At 40.4% G+C, this 16,224-nt stretch overlaps 1 protein-coding gene across 1 annotated transcript in view; it reads left to right on the forward strand.

The window, feature by feature from the left end:
• The window catches only part of RNF217 (ring finger protein 217), a 153,470-nt gene that overhangs the window by 108,898 nt on the left and 28,348 nt on the right, over nt 1-16,224 (forward strand). Inside the window, exons 2-3 of the mRNA XM_062186713.1 lie at nt 2,180-2,413; nt 15,809-15,973. Of these exons, the coding sequence (XP_062042697.1) occupies nt 2,180-2,413; nt 15,809-15,973 (399 nt within the window). The remainder of the gene's footprint in view (nt 1-2,179; nt 2,414-15,808; nt 15,974-16,224) is intronic.

Raw genomic sequence — 16,224 nt, forward strand, 5'->3', positions numbered from 1 at the left:
CAGGTGAAAAAAGTGAAAGGTTAGCATCATCTGTCATTTGGTATTTTCAGTGCCTCCCTTTGCTACCTTTGGAGGCACCAAAGAGATTATGATGCTGTGAAAATAGAGTTACAGTTCATTGCTTACTTAAAACATTCTAGTTACTTCTTATTTCAAAGTACTTTGACCTCCTCATCTCTTAAAAATCAACTGCTTCTGAAGGAACAGGCCATCAAGGAGAGAGGCGCCTTTCACTGAAGGGAGGAAGGAACCTCCACTGTGATACGGCCTTGACTAAACAAGTTCACAGTCGGTGAACTCAAGGGGCTTCCATAGCCTAGACAGCTCATGGCAAGAGTCTCGGGTGATTGCTGACGTCATAAATAAGAGTGCCAATTGTTAAATCAACAACGGGAGTCGCTGGGTACATGCTCCCCACATAGGATCTCTGTCCTTAATGTGTTTTACTATGAAACTTAAAAACATTACTAGTCGAACAATACCCTATACCTTGTGCGGTTGTGTGAGTGCAGCCTGTTGAAATCCTTGCTTAGCATATACTAAGTTGATCTTCAGTATATGAAGGTAATTGAAAATGAAATTCAATAAAGGGCGGGATGGGAGAGGGAGTGGGAGAGGGGAGGGCCACGGGAAGGAGGGAGGTTGGGGGCGGGGAGCCACAACAATACAAAAGTTGCATTTTGTAAATTCACATTTATTAAATAAAAAAAATAATAACTATATAACAAACAAACAAAAGAAGAAGAAAAAAGAACTTAATACTTTACCCTTTTAGTATTTTTTATGTCCTACTTAAAACTATTGGTTGAACTCTGTAATTAATACACAATTATTCTTAGGTGTTTAGTTAATGCTATAACTAGTACTCAAATAGTATTTTACACTTTGTGTTTCTGTGTGGGTGCAAACTGTTGAAATCTTTACTTAATATATGCTAAATTGATCTTCTGTAAATAAAGATGATTGAAAATTAATCTTGATGTGAATGGAAGAGGAGAGGCGGTGGGAGAGGGGAGTGATGTGGGTGGGAGGGAAGTTATGGGGTGGGGGAAGCCATTGTAATCCATAAGCTGTACTTTGGAAATTTATGTTCATTAAATAAAATTAAAAAAAAATCAACTGCTTCCACACTCTGTGCTTCTGCTCTGATTTTTAATGCTAGTGTCCCATGCCAGATGCTAAAGATATATCCCTCTCTTCTCTCCTATTCTAGTTCTGTGGCGCTTTGAAGAAGCTAATTCTGTAAATGACCTCAGTAGAAATAGCAGATTTCATAAGGATTGGGGTATTTTTGTTGTTCTTTTACATTATTGCGGTGGTTTAATTTTTTTTTCTTGTTCCTGCGCTTCTGATAATGTGGAAACTAGTTTTATGTTCTTGACATGGAAAGGTCAGGGGAAATAGTTACTTTTTGGCCTTGAGTTTTAAACTATTAGCTATTGTACCTATTTACTTAACAAAATCTCTCTCTTGCCTTTTTGAAAGTTAGTAAAATGTGCCCAAAGTTTAGTGCTGAAGTATGCTGTAGTAAGGTTGAGACGCATCTTTTATTTGGCACAAATGCTGTCTCAGCCTGTGGTTCTCATAGTTGGCACTTAGTCCAGATGCTGTCTAATCCTGTGGTTTCTGGGAGGATGGTGTGATAATTTGCTTCTTTGGTGAACCTGTGGCTTACATCCATTTAAGGTCTCAAATGATAATGATCAGAGAAGGCTTGAACATAAATCTATAAGTCATTTTGGGAACATTGTAATGCAGTTATTTTATTTTATTTTTTTTAAACCTTTATTTAATGAATATAAATTTCCAAAGTACAGCTTATGGATTACAATGGCTTCCCCCCCACACAAACTTCCCTCCCATCCGCAACCCTCCCCTTTCCCATTCCCTCTCCCCTTCCATTCACATCAAGATTCATTTTCAATTCTCTTTATATACAGAAGACCAGTTTAGTATATATTAAGCAAAGATTTCAACAGTTAATGCAGTTATTTTAACACTGCCTAATTCAGGTATCGGATTACCATTTCTTGTGTTATCTCTAAACATTACAGATAGTCCTTTACTGCACCATTAAATAAGCAATACTGTATGTAAAAAAGAAAGAAAAAGAGAAGAAAAGATTCCTGAATAACCAGTGACCTTTTTGTTTTTGTCTTCCATCTGCTTTTTCACACAGGTACAACTTGGCCAAGTAGAAATCAAATGCCCCATCACAGAGTGTTTTGAATTCCTGGAAGAAACAACAGTTGTCTATAACTTAACACATGAAGACTCCATCAAGTATAAATACTTCTTGGAACTTGGTCGCATTGATTCCAGTACCAAGCCCTGTCCTCAGTGCAAGCACTTTACAACCTTCAAGAAAAAAGGACATATTCCCACCCCTTCCAGATCAGAAAGCAAATACAAAGTAAGCATGCTCACCAGAATGGCGGGGTAGAGTTCCCATGATAGGAGCAGCCAAATAGGTCAACTTGTGGGCATTAAGTAGGCTTCCCTCCCTTACTGGAGCCTGAGGTGAGCATATATTGGTTATGATTCTGAAAACATGTGGTTTGGGGAAACTGATGCCCAGGGAACACTTGAGAATTTAATTAAGGCTTTCTTTGACTTTAACCATGTTGGAAATTCATCTTGTAATCTGATTGAAAAGCTAATCTTTAGAATTATGATTATTACTATTACTAGATATTAAACCCTCTCTCCCCCTCCCTCCCCCTCCCTCCCCCCCTCCCTCCCCTCTCCCTCCCTCCCTTCCTTCCTTTCTTTATAAGCCTGACTTTTTCAGTTGTCCCAATGTAATTCTCCTCTGGTTCTGTCTGCATTAAGTAAAAACAATGTGAAATATAATGCATGTAGCATATGTAGAGAATACCAGCATACGCTAAGTTTGGGTTTTACAGAGATGAATGGGACATAGTCCCTTCTTCACAAAAGTATAATGCCGATGAGAGAGACAAATGTTCTAAAATGCTGGTTCATTGTTATTAGAAAAACAGTAACAAAATAATAATGCTCTCTATATGGGGTGCTTTGGGGACACTTCAAGGAGGGCTGAGTGCTAGGTTGTCAGGAATGGATTCATAGAGGAGGTACAATTCTCTGAGCACACCAATAGACAGCATTTCAGAGCAAGGGAGGAATGAGTGCTCAGGCCCAAAGGCTGAGGCCCGGCATGTTGGAAACTAGTGCTTGGCAGGGCTGGCGGGCAGAGGGGCGTGGGGTTGCAGCTGGTCAGATAGGTAAGGACCAGTCTTGTACACTGCACACAGAAGTTTGAAATTAATTCGGTAGACATTAGTGAAAGATCATCTTGGCATTCACGGAGGCTGTCACAGGAAATCATGGCTGAAGGCTGAGAAAGCAAACAGTAACTGTGGAGATGAGTCATTGATTTCAGTCCTGCCTGTACATGAGAGCCACACAGACAGCTTGTAAGACAAACTCCTGCACCAGGCCCATCCAAGAAACGTTGTCTTGCAGTTTTGAGCCTCCTCAGCTGACCCTTTGCAGTACATGAAGCAGAGAACCATGAGGCCGTGGCGGCAGTTTCCATCCTTGTCACTACCGCAGAATGGCAGCATGAAATGGTTTCAAAGGTGATTTCAAGTCTTCTCCATGTGAGGGTGGGTTCTGCCTGTGTCCTCTGTCGTTGAAGCCGTGGTTGCCACATCGTTCATCCTGTAGCATGGAGGGGGCTATGCTTTAGCAAGCTTGGAAGTAGTTTTCCTCAGCCGATACCTGGAAAGCTGTGGTATTTGTAGGTTAGTCAAAACCTCGTCATGAGTAATTGACTTTCACGGTTGATTTTTTTCTTTCAGTGTTTTTGTGCAGGCTTGTCTCGTTAAGTTATAAACTTCATTTATCCTGTAAAAAGGTTCATTGTTGAGCTTAGAAACTGTTTGGCTAACATAATACCTTATAACGGCATTGAATGATGACTTACAATACTCTAATTTGTCGCTTTATATTCTGGTTATTTTAAGTTGTTTTTGTTCTAATTCTAGGATGTTGACATTATTAGGAAATTACTAATTTTGGATGAACTTATTATTCCATAACTTATAATATTTTGTTTTTTAAAAACTATGTTTAGAATTAGATCGATAAACTGCTGACTATACTATTTTATACTTCATGGCAGTTAAAACATATATGCATAATTGAATCAACATGGAAATAACTGAGCAGCTTAAAGGAGTTTTGTTCTTATGAAATATGTAGAAGTAAATTAGATGCAATTTTAGCAACAGTAAAATTAGGCCAATAAGTCTCATTTTATCCAAAATCATAGTGTGATGAGTATAATTTATTATAATGTAAATGTATTAGAGGTAAAATATGGGAAAGTTAAAGAGTATAAAGTTCTGTATTTGTATAATTTTGAGTGAAGCAAGGATATTATTTTTTTTTTTTTGACAGGCAGAGTTAGACAGTGAGAGAGAGAGACAGAGAGAAAGGTCTTCCTTTTTCCGTTGGTTCACCCTCCAATGGCCGCTATGGCCGGTGCTATGCCGATCCAAAGCCAGGAGTCAGGTGCTTCCTCCTGGTCTCCCATGTGGGTGCAGGGCCCAAGCATTTGGGCCATCCTCCACTCCCTTCCCAGGCCACAGCAGAGAGCTGGACTGGAAGAGGAGCAACTGGGGTGCCGGCGCCACAGGTGGAGGATTAGCCAAGTGAGCCATGGCGCCGGCCAAAGCAAGGATATTCTGATAACATTCCCTGATGGCCCAGCCATTTCCAGTGGCTATCAGTTGGTTTGTTGGGAAGAAGGATGGCAGAGGGCACAAGGATCAAGATCCTAAATTTTGTAAAGTCAGTTTTTTTCTTTTGATGAGCAAAGTAGAAGAGAATTTCTGTTGGAGAGATGAGAAATTCAACACAAAATAAATAATTAATAATAAACCAATTAAAGCAGGATACACAGCAGACTCATAGAATGGCAGATGTCCTAAACAGCACTCTGGCCTCAGAATCAGCCCTTAAGGTATTTGGATCTGGCTGAAAAGCCCATGAGAGTATTTCAGGCATGGAAAGCCAAGACACTCTGGAAAAACAAAACAAAACAAAACAAAACAAAAAACTAAATGAAAGATCTCTGCGAGTGAGATCCCAGTGGAAAGAACAGGTCATCAAAGAAGGAGGTACCTTTCTCTGAAGGGAGGAGAGAACTTCCACTTTGACTATGACCATGTCCAAATATGATCAGAGTCGGTGAACTCAAAAGGCTTCCATAGCCTTGGCAACTCATGACAAGAGCCTAGGGAGATTACTGACGCCATAAACAAGAGTGTTAATTTGTTAAGTCAACAACAGGAGTCACTGTGCACTTACTCCTCATGTAGGATCTCTGTCCTTAATGTGCTCTACATTGTGATTTAATGCTATAACTAGTACTCAAACAGTATTTTTCACTTTGTGTTTCTGTGTGGGTGCAAACTGTTGAAATCTTTACTTAATATATATAAATTGATCTTCTGTAAAAAAAATAATAATAATAAACCAATTAAATATATTCTTCAGGGGCTAGGAGCCTGTGCAGTGGTGTAGTAGGCTACGCCTCTGCCTGTGGAACCAGCAACTCATATGGATGCCAGCTCCTGTCTGAGCTGCTCCTCTTCCCGTCCAGCTCTCTGCTATGGCCTGGAAAGCAGCTAAGGATGGCCCAAGTGCTTTGATTCCTGCACCCCACCTGGGAGACCAGAAGACGCTCCTAGCTCCGGGGTTCAGATCAGCTCAGCTCCGGCTGTTGCGGCCATTTAGGGAGTGAACCAGCAGATGGAAGACTTCTCTCTCTCTCTCTCTCTCTCTCTCTCTCAACACTGCCTCTCAAGTAAATAAAATCTTTAAAAAAAAAATCCTCAGGGGTAGCTGAGGAATGGCAGTTTCAGTGGAAGTAAAGCTGCCTCCGAGTTTGAAGATGGGTGTGTTACTCCTTGTTAGCTGGTAGAAGAGAAGACCCAGAGCACATGAGGTCAGTAATCTCCCTGTTTACGATGCACAGAGTCCTAGAGATGACCCGGACAGTTCCTGAAGCAGTGGTTTTGGTATGACGTTTATATAGGAGTTCTCATCACTGAACTGCATGCTCTGCATTAACATGAGCTGCCTCATTTACAATCCATGCCCATCTGAATGTTACGGGTAAGGATGGCACTGACACAGATTCTCTACCAAACTCACTGTGACATTCATTGCTTGCAGTACAACACTCTAAACTGAGACTTAGATCTTCATTCTTTGCAAACAGATGGACATTTTTCATTTTGCTGTAGTTTTTAAAATTCAGTTTCCCCAGTAACCGAATTCCAAGTTGGTATAGTTTATAATCATTTTAAGCAGAGTGAATTCAAATATCCTATGCAATAAGTTGTGTCTTAAAGCAACAGAAACAAAAGAAAAATAAAGGTTGCTAATATCCAACATTTCTGAGCAATTTAATATATCTTTGTAATATAATTTATAGCCTTAAACATATTGATGAAACTCTTATGCTTATTTCAGTATTATTCATTTTGACTCATTGCAATGCAGTGTCCTGATAAGATGTCACTCTGAGTGAGCATTCATTATGGTTTGTGCTATCTATTTAGAAGCATTTAGGGACTGGCCCTGTGGCACAGAAGGTTAAAGCCCTGGCCTACAGAGCCAGCATCCCATTTGGGCACTGGTTCAAGTCCTGGCTGCTCTTCTTCCAATCCAGCTCTCTGCTATAGCCTGGGAAAGCAGTAAAAGATGGCCCAAGTCCTTGGGCCCCTGCACCCACGTGCAAGACCCAGAAAGAAGCTCCTGGCTCCTGTATTTGGATCAGCTCAGCTGTAGGTGTTGCAGTCATTTGGGGAGTGAACCAGTGGAATGGAAGGCCTCTTTCTCTCTGTGGCTCCACCTCTCTCTGTAACTATGTCTTTCAAATAAATAAAAATAATTCTTAAAAATATATTTTTATAAATATATATTTAATAGAGTAGGTTAACATTATTTGAAAATATCACAAATATTTTACAGCTGAGTGGATGCTCCTTACATGAAGCTTGAGATCTAAAATCATATTTGGGATTTCATTTGTAAAAATTTTTGTAAAGACCACCAATTAAGTTTCTTGTATTAGTGAGTGGAAAACGAATCAACAAAACATAATAAGCAGAAACCAGAACTGTTAGGTGTCAGTTTAACTTTCCAGGCCCTCAGACAAAAACTTTCTTTGGGAAAAAAATTTGAGCATGCAGAGATTTCTATTATGTCTGAACATAATAGAAATCTAAGACTATGAATGAGAAAGTATACTCCTGAATTAAGAGATTTATGTTGAAATAACCTTGCCTTTGGTCAAATGCAGTCCTACTTTTTCATTCATATTTGCATCTTTTTCCTGCAACTCTTGTCATTATGCCAAACATTTTATCATCCCATTTCTACAAGGTCAGCCTGATTTTCCCAGTAGAAATCTAATTCGTGGCCTACACAGTTCTTTTAATTTATTAATACCACACCAACTGCATAGCAATACAGGCAATCAGTTAATGGTAGGAAAATAAAAATGTTTAAGTTGTGACTGTAAGGTGCTCATATGATGCCTGGAGAGAGAGATAACACCCACACCCCAAGTTTTTATCCATAGCAATTATTATCTGGAATTTGATGGTGTATTTGTATGGTTTTTTACTGAAAGTCTCTTCCTAACCCAGCTGTAGGATGCCAGGTCCAGGCCAGCTTTGTACACTGCTGGTAATCAGTGTCAAGCACTATGTCCTGTTGAATGTGAATTCAAAGTGTGTTTGCTGAAGGAACTAATAAGTGGGCCTAATGCATAATTAATAACACGTAGTGTCATAAATGTAGGTGGGAAATGCTGAGTGCACCGAAGAAAGGATAGGAGAGACTGAGAAGGCTTCGTTGAACAGCAAACACATTAAGCTAAGCCTTGAAGTGTGTTTACCAAGGTAGAGAATGAGCACTGGCTTCAAACTAGATTTAAGTTGTCAGCCTGTCACACAGTAGCTCTAACCTTGGGTGCAATTTCCACATCTGTAACTGGAGACAGTAATAGTACCACTGTCATAAGAGTGTTGTAAGGGTTAACTGATAACACATGTGTGAAGTGCTTAGCACCATGTCTGACACATAGAATGTGCTCAACATATAATAACAGTTACTATGATTATGATTGTTATTATCAGGCAAAGGGTGCAGAATGGTGTGACGAGAAGTATATCTGAGTCTCTAGATTCACATCCCAAGGTCAGCTCCTTGACTCCAGCCTCCTGCTATTGCAGACCCTGGGAAGCAGCAGTGACAACAAGTAGTTGGCTTCCTGCCCTGAATGGGAGAGACCTGGATTGTGTTCCCAGCTGCTGGCTCCCATCCCAGAGCAGCCCCAACCAAATAATATATATTTTAAATATATATATATATATACATATATATATAAATAAATGCAGCAGAGTGGTAATTGTCCTTCATAGAAGAGGGGAGAGGATTCCCAAGGATTAAAAGTAATGATTTCACTAGGTAGGAGCAATTCTATGTTTATTTCTTATTCCAAGAGTAAGGAATGCTCCCCTTTTCATATAGATTTGTGGCAGGTGTTGAAGCTTATACATACCAACACAGGGAACACGTCAGAAATCATTCTCTTGGTATTTTTCTTTTCTTCCCAAATGTTAAGCAGAACCTTGCCAATTTACACAATGATGCTTTGACTCGTCATCATAAGGTAAAGGGGAAGAAAAAATCAAAGTATTCTAGGGAAAATCTCTATGTTCTTCTCTTATATCTTTATGTGGTTGTTGTTAATGTTTATTTGAGAGACAGAGGAGAAATCCTGTTGGTTCACACCCCAAATGCCTAGCTGTCCAGTTATCCACGTGAATGGCAGGGACCCAGCTGAGGTATCACCTACAGCCTCCCAGGATCTGCATTAGCTGGAAGCTGGAGTCAAACCCAGGCACTCCTCCGTGGGGTGCACATGTTCCCAAGCTATATCTTAACTGCTAGGCCAAACACCCACCACCCACTTCCCCGATATCTTTAGCATTTTTTCTCTCTCATCATTAAAATCCTTCTGGGTAGGAATCACATTTTATAAAACCGCATGAATATATTATTTCCCTGTGCAGTGAAAGAAGTTCTAAGGGCTTGAAGAATACATTCAAATCAATGGGTTGTTTCCTAATTGCTTTAGATACATTACAGTGTGCTTCAGCTTCTTTCTGGTGAAGAGATTTGAATTTTTTTTTTCCTCATGTAAAAATGTGTAAAGCTTTTCCATGAAAGCCTGATTAGGTATGCCCCTTTGGTCTGTGTTTCCCTGACACTGTCACTTCTGTTGACAGCGTTTACAAACTGAGACTTGGTTTGTGCATCAGCCCTGCAAGGTCAGTCTGGCTTATGACACACACTGATTTCTCTTGAGATTTATTAATGCATCATCCATGCCAGGAACTGATAGAAAAAAAGCATAGTTTCTTAAACGATTGTTGCTGGCCTAGATTCAGGAAGGAGATGAAGTTGTCTAGCTGAGTTTAAAGAAGCCAGATTGAACAAAGAGTGTGTTATATATGTTACCCTTGGAAAAATTTATAACACAGCCACAATGCAAGCCTACCTAATTTCATTAGAATGCATTTCTGCCTTTAATTACTAATGAGGTGCTTTGCCAAAGTTGTTCTGTTTACTTTTTTAATGTGTAAAATAGCCATAATATGGCCGGCGCCGTGGCTCAACAGGCTAATCCTCCGCCTTGCGGCGCCGGCACACTGGGTTCTAGTCCCGGTCGGGGCACCGATCCTGTCCCGGTTGCCCCTCTTCCAGGCCAGCTCTCTGCTGTGGCCAGGGAGTGCAGTGGAGGATGGCCCAAGTGCTTGGGTCCTGCACCCCAGGGGAGACCAGGATAAGTACCTGGCTCCTGCCATCGGATCGGCGTGGTGCGCCGGCCGCAGCACGCTACCGTGGCAGCCATTGGAGGGTGAACCAACGGCAAAAGGAAGACCTTTCTCTCTGTCTCTCTCTCACTGTCCACTCTGCCTGTCAAAAATAAAAAATAAATAAATAAATAAAATAGCCATAATATTTTCAGTTTTTACTTGTACTTGAACTTCTAACATCCTTCTATTGAAATTCATCTGATATTGTACCTTATGCTTGATCTTAAAAACTCAACTTTAATCATTATAATAATAAGGCATACAGCTACCATAAATTGACCTGAAATGTTGTTGAGAACTGTTTACTTATTTTTTCATTTCATCATATTGTTCCTTGGGTGTTCAGCAAAAGACACAAGCAAAAAACATTTTTCATTTCTCTCTGGTGACCAGTCAGATAAACAGCCCAGTCTGGGGCTCATTTTTATTTAGTATGGAAGGTATTCTGGAAGAAGAGGTAAAACTATGCATTTCTTACCAACCACCCTCTGTAGCCCTAACTTTCCATATTGACCCTCCTGGATTTGTAGAGGGACCTACTGGAGCTGTCTGCACAGTGCCTAAGTCTCCTCTACAGTACCTGCTCTTGGGTCATCCAGAGTCTACACTGTGCTCTTAATGAACTTGCTACCTGTGTCATTCCCTCCTATTTTCAGAAAGGTCTAATTAGGAAGAATTCATTGTTGCCTTCAGGCTGAAATCTCCTTCCTGGCTGCCACTTCCTAATCACAGAGAATATTCTCTTGTTCTCTTGTACATTGTGTAATTACATGGTTCTGCTACTTTATGGGGGTGACTCTTGTGAGATTTTGGCCTTGTGGGGTGGTGTTCAGAACAGAGTGTCCTGTTGAAAACAGGTTTGTGCCATAGTTTTCTGGCTAGGATTTTAGGTTACATAAATCAGAACAGAATTTTTGAATTTCCTTTTTCTTCATTGGTGAAGGAATGGGTCCTCACATAAGAAATAGACTCAAATACTTTCCTGATCCTTGCTGCCTGGATTTACAAGAAGAGGATACAATTGCTTGTGGTAATTCCAGGTGGTAGTAGCAAGGTGAACTGTTAGCAGAGAGGGGAAGTTTGGCACACAACCCCTTTCCCGAGGTCTGACGTGCTGCCCTAGGAAAGCGTGCCTCCCACTTGAAAATAAAAGCTAGTATTAAATGAATGTATGATGCAATAAATAATATGTTACACGTATAAAAGAAGGCTGGCAATCAATATGGAGGACGGCCAATAAGGTTATTTATATGAATGAGCACTGTATCCCAATATAGCTTACCTTATCATGTGTTACTCTCTGCATTTTTTTGTCTGCTTTGGGTCATCAATCTTTAAAAAAGTTTCTCTTTCCTCTTCCAGCTTAGTTTCAGCTGGGCTGTAAGAAATCAAGACAAAGGTCATTTGACCGCATTTGGACTGTGTTCACACGACAAGTGATTTGTGAAGCTATGTTCTAGCACTACCATTCAGTGAGAGACCGCAAATAGGCAATGAATTCTCAGGCAATACTACTCATGCCAAGAAGTCAAACTATGTATTCCCATATGGAGAATCTCTTCCCCGCCCCCGCCACCACTTGGGCTGTAGGATCTGATGCTGTAAATGAGCAGCCAGGGCTTCCTTGAAATTATTTGAAGCCATGCATCAAAGATTCCTTTTCTCCTCACTGTAACACCCTGCACTTTTTTCACAACTTCTCTTAAAGAAAAGCAGCTTCAGTTCTCAAAAACTTAGTTCTGAAAAACTGCAAAACTAAAAGATTTCCCATTTATCTGTCATACTCGTTAGCCTCTGTAGGCCACACTGTAGTCTGGTGGCTGTAATCTTTTCATGTTTCCTAGTTGGAGCTTCTGGGTCACTGCGTATTTTAGGAGGTATGCTAGCATATAGGAACATATTACATTCTGTATATCGGACACTTTTGCAAGGCTCAGGCTGAGCTGGCTGAAGTCCTGGCTCTGTTCAGGTTCCATTGCAATTGATCTTTCCCCAGGGCACCATGGAGTCCCAGGTCTCTCTGTGGTGGGTCAGGCTGGACCCTGAGTCTGAGATATTATTCATCATGTGCTGCAGTGACTCTGTACCCACTGCTCACACGCTCTCTGAACACTTGTATTCTAGCCTTCCTTGCGGCACCTGTCCCCAGCACCCTCCTGTCCAGGCTTCTACTCTAGCAGTTGTGTTGCATGGTGTTACAGCTCTTCAGGTTTGTTCCTGGCTGCTCCTAATAAATTCCTTAAGGGCAAGTATTTGCATTGTTTCTTCTGAGCCTAAATTCAGTACAGTCAGCACCTGCTACTTGAAGCTGCTCAATAAATATTTGTTAAATGGACAAATGCGTATGTTTCATTATTCAGTGTCTGTTCAACCTGAAGTTCTAGTGAACCAACTCTGTTAGTTCCTATTCTGCAGTTGCTGCATTTATGCAAGGGTGTGTCTGATATTTTGACTTGGCTAAGTAATGATAGTGTAGCTTATTTTAAATGATGATATATAGAGGATTTAGGCAAGATAGTAATTTTCTAAGGTGCTCCTTAATTTTGGACTGTTTATGTTGTGTGTTGTTTCTTTGTTAGGCATGATTGTCAGGAGATAATATTCACTTAGAGCACATGGGTTGTTATACTTGTGATCTGTGTGTCAGTATAGCATAGATTTTGGGAAAGCCCAAGGAAATTCAGATGTCAAAGATATAATGTAAAGTTATTTTTCCAGCAGATGGGAGATCTCTTTCAATAAATAAAAAATTCAGTAGTTTTTAATATAAAAATAAAAACATTAGTCATGATATTCATTAAAATGAGGATAAAGTACTTAGTAAACATTATCTACCAATATAGGAAGCAATGATACCATCTCAGCTACTGGTTAGATATGTTGGTTTCTGTTTCAATTTGTTTAATGTTAACTGACATGGGGTACCTAAACTTTATGCAAAATAATTTATTTTACTAATAAATTACTGAGTACCTACTCTATACCAGAGTTCTGTGACACTTAATTCAGGAAATATAAGATAAATGAGACACAGCCTTTGTCCTAAGTGAATTTGTAGGCTGTTAGGGAGATTATGTCTTGTACAAATGCACTAAAGCTGGTTAGGAGGAACAGGGAAGACATCTTGGAGCAATGAACAGGGCAGGCATTTGACCTTGTAGTTACGGCTCCATTTAGGATGGCTGCATCCCATATCAGTGTGCCTGGTTTGGATACCCAGCACTGGTCCTGACTCCAGCTTCCTGCTAATGCATACCCTGGGAGGCAGCAGTGATGACTCAAGACATAAGTATCCTACCATCCACATGGTACATCTAGACTGAGTTCCAGACTCCTGGTTTGGCTTCTGTCCTGGGACCAGTGTAGGTATTGAGGGTGAACCAGTGATAGGATCTTGCATTTGCTTGTATGTCTCTCTTTCTCTCTCTCTAAAAATCTCTTTTTTTCCTCTTCTAATTCCCCTCTCCCTCTGTCCCTCTTAAATAAATGTTTAAATAAAAGAAAGAGGCAAGGAGCATGTGATCAGGAAACAATGTCAGTAGACAGGTAATGTTAATTGGACATGGATTTTCCAGTTACAAGAACTAAAGAAGTGCTCTTTCTCAAGCTGCCTCTGTTAGTGAGGTTTACCGTCCAGCACTGCAGGACAATCATCTCCAAGGCCGCCTAGGCAGGCCGCACAGAGAATGGACACTACTCTGGTAGGGAAAGCCCGTCACTCATCTCATCAGAAGTGAATGTCTGTTACCTTCTCCAGTGATCTCCTTGCCTCATGGCCAAGGCGGGGTTTACTTCTCAAGAGAGAAAATGTGGCTTGACATATCTAACAATGAGCACCCCTTCATGACAACCTCCTTTTGGGCAGCTTGCGAACCATGCCAGCCAGTGAATGCATGCTTTGGCTTAGATTCATCCCTGGAATAAACTGTGCCCAGGGACATGGGGTTCCAAGGCATAAAGCAGAATTTCTCAAACTTGGGCATACATACAGATCAACGGGGGACCTTGTGAAAATACAAACTCATGATTCAGAAGGGCTAAGGATTCATGAATTTTGTTTCCATCAAGCTCCCAGGTGATGCTGATGCCACAGGTCCTCCAGCTATACTTTGAGTAGCAAAGGCAGAGCTGGGGACTTCTGCCTGCATCTGTTATTCAGAAGGAAAGTGCTCTCTGCACGATAGCCAGTGGTTAGGAGATGGCATTTCATGTGGAAGAAGGTGCGGTGTTGATGTCTCAATATGTTTTTATAAGACCAATGATAAACATGGTTAAGGTCAAAATGAATAAGGCACCTTCAGACCAAGAAAAAAAATCAGCATGAGACTTTACAGGCAAAGTCTCTGCATCCCCAAGTTTTTAGTCCTTTTATTGTATTTTCAGCCTAAACAAAGGAACCATTATTTTGATATTTTCTCTTAGGGATAGTGAACAATTGGATGTGAATTTAAATTTATTCATATTCACTTGAGAGTTTGCTGTGTAACTCCTGTCACAGTTTGTCACTAAATCTGTGTTATTGCTAAGAATTGGCAGTAGGATCTGCAGTAGGACCTAGTTGGTTATTGTAAGAAATTAGGAGCTAGAGTGACTGGTTTAGTATCAAGTGTCAGGTTCCTTATCATCTGGAACCTTAGGAGAATCATATGTTTATTTAAAAAAAAAGGTTTATTTTATGTATTTGAAAAGCAGAACAGTAGAAAGATAGATACCTTCCATATGCTGATTCACTTCCCAGATGGCCACAGGAACTCCTTCTGGGTCTCTAGCATGAGTGACAAGGGCCCAAGTACGTGGGACATTTTCCTCTGCTTTCCAGGAGCATTAGCAGGGAGCTGGGTCAGAAGTGGATCAGCTGGGACTCCAACTGCTTTCCAGTGTGGTATGCTGACGTTACAGGCGGAGGCTCAACCTGCTGTATCACATTGTCAGCTCCGAATCATAAATTTCTAATTGCCTTCATCAGACCTCATATACACAATAGCTCCCTACGTGGCCCCCAAGATCCCTGAACCGTTTCAATGTCTGACATTCATGGAGAGCCTCTAGTCTTAAAGGCCCTTTGCATTCTTTCTTCTGTTCATTTCATAAATGTAATTTAAGCCTGATTAAAAACTGAAGAGGTCTTCTTTTAAGTTTAGCAATGCTGGAGTCTGGTGATGTAGGCTTATGAATAATGTCTATAGAAGAGAACTGAATGGCATATTCAGGCCCTTCGGACACAGTGGCAGACATGTGAGGGAAACAGCATCCTTCTAACTTCTCCCCATTCCACCACATGTAGTGTGAAAGCAAGGCCCCATGAGATATTTACATCCCCTGTTCATTGTTCCACAACAGGGGCGTAAACATCCTATAATGTTCTGTTGTCTGACACTCACTCACTTCAACTCATTCTTATTAAAAAAAAAAAAAGACTTACCCCTATTTCTAATAATAGGATCCTTTGCATTGTTTTTGTAAATAACTGTCCAAAATTGTTAGAAACTAGGGGCTTCTGTGATTTTAGATAGAGCTTCGTGGAAAATGTGCTGCTATAGCAGGGATATTGGTTAAGGGGAAGCCAGAGGGTGTGGATGTGGGGCATTGAGAGCCCTCAGGTTTTATGCTGTGCTTTACTCTAGATTTTCTTAAAGCCAAATTGATTTCCACAATGTCCCAAATATTTGATTCTTCTATTTACAAATAGCCAGATTGGCCTTACTGAAGAAATTCTTTCCTCCTTTAAAAACAATATCTATCTTACTGTAGTTTTGTTCTTGTACAAGGATAGCTATTTTAAAGGATAAGCTTCTACCAATCCCCCCAAGTGTCACCACTCTCATGCTGTGAGATGTTGCAGTGTATCCACTAGTACTTACAGTTATTGTTTCCTTACACAGATCCAGTGCCCCACTTGCCAATTTGTCTGGTGTTTTAAGTGCCACTCTCCTTGGCATGAAGGTGTGAACTGCAAGGAGTACAAAAAAGGAGACAAATTGTTGCGTCATTGGGCCAGCGAAATTGAACATGGACAGAGAAATGCCCAGAAGTGTCCAAAGTGCAAGGTGAGATACACTTTAAGAGAAAAAGAAAGAACATCCAATATAATTGAACAGCATTGACAGTATTAAATAAGGGTTCTTCAAAATGTTCATAAACAAATGCAAATAAAAGTAAATTTTCATGGCAAAATAATTTTGAAACCAGTCACAATTTTTATACTATACATTTCCTGTGACTTTTTTTGAAAATCCCTCATATGCATGCATTTTGAAAAATTTTGCAACAAAATGAATTTTTCTTTTAATTCTGTTTT

The sequence above is a fragment of the Lepus europaeus genome, chromosome 3 (assembly GCF_033115175.1).
Source record: "Lepus europaeus isolate LE1 chromosome 3, mLepTim1.pri, whole genome shotgun sequence".
In the NCBI taxonomy this organism is placed as follows: Eukaryota; Metazoa; Chordata; class Mammalia; order Lagomorpha; family Leporidae; genus Lepus; species Lepus europaeus.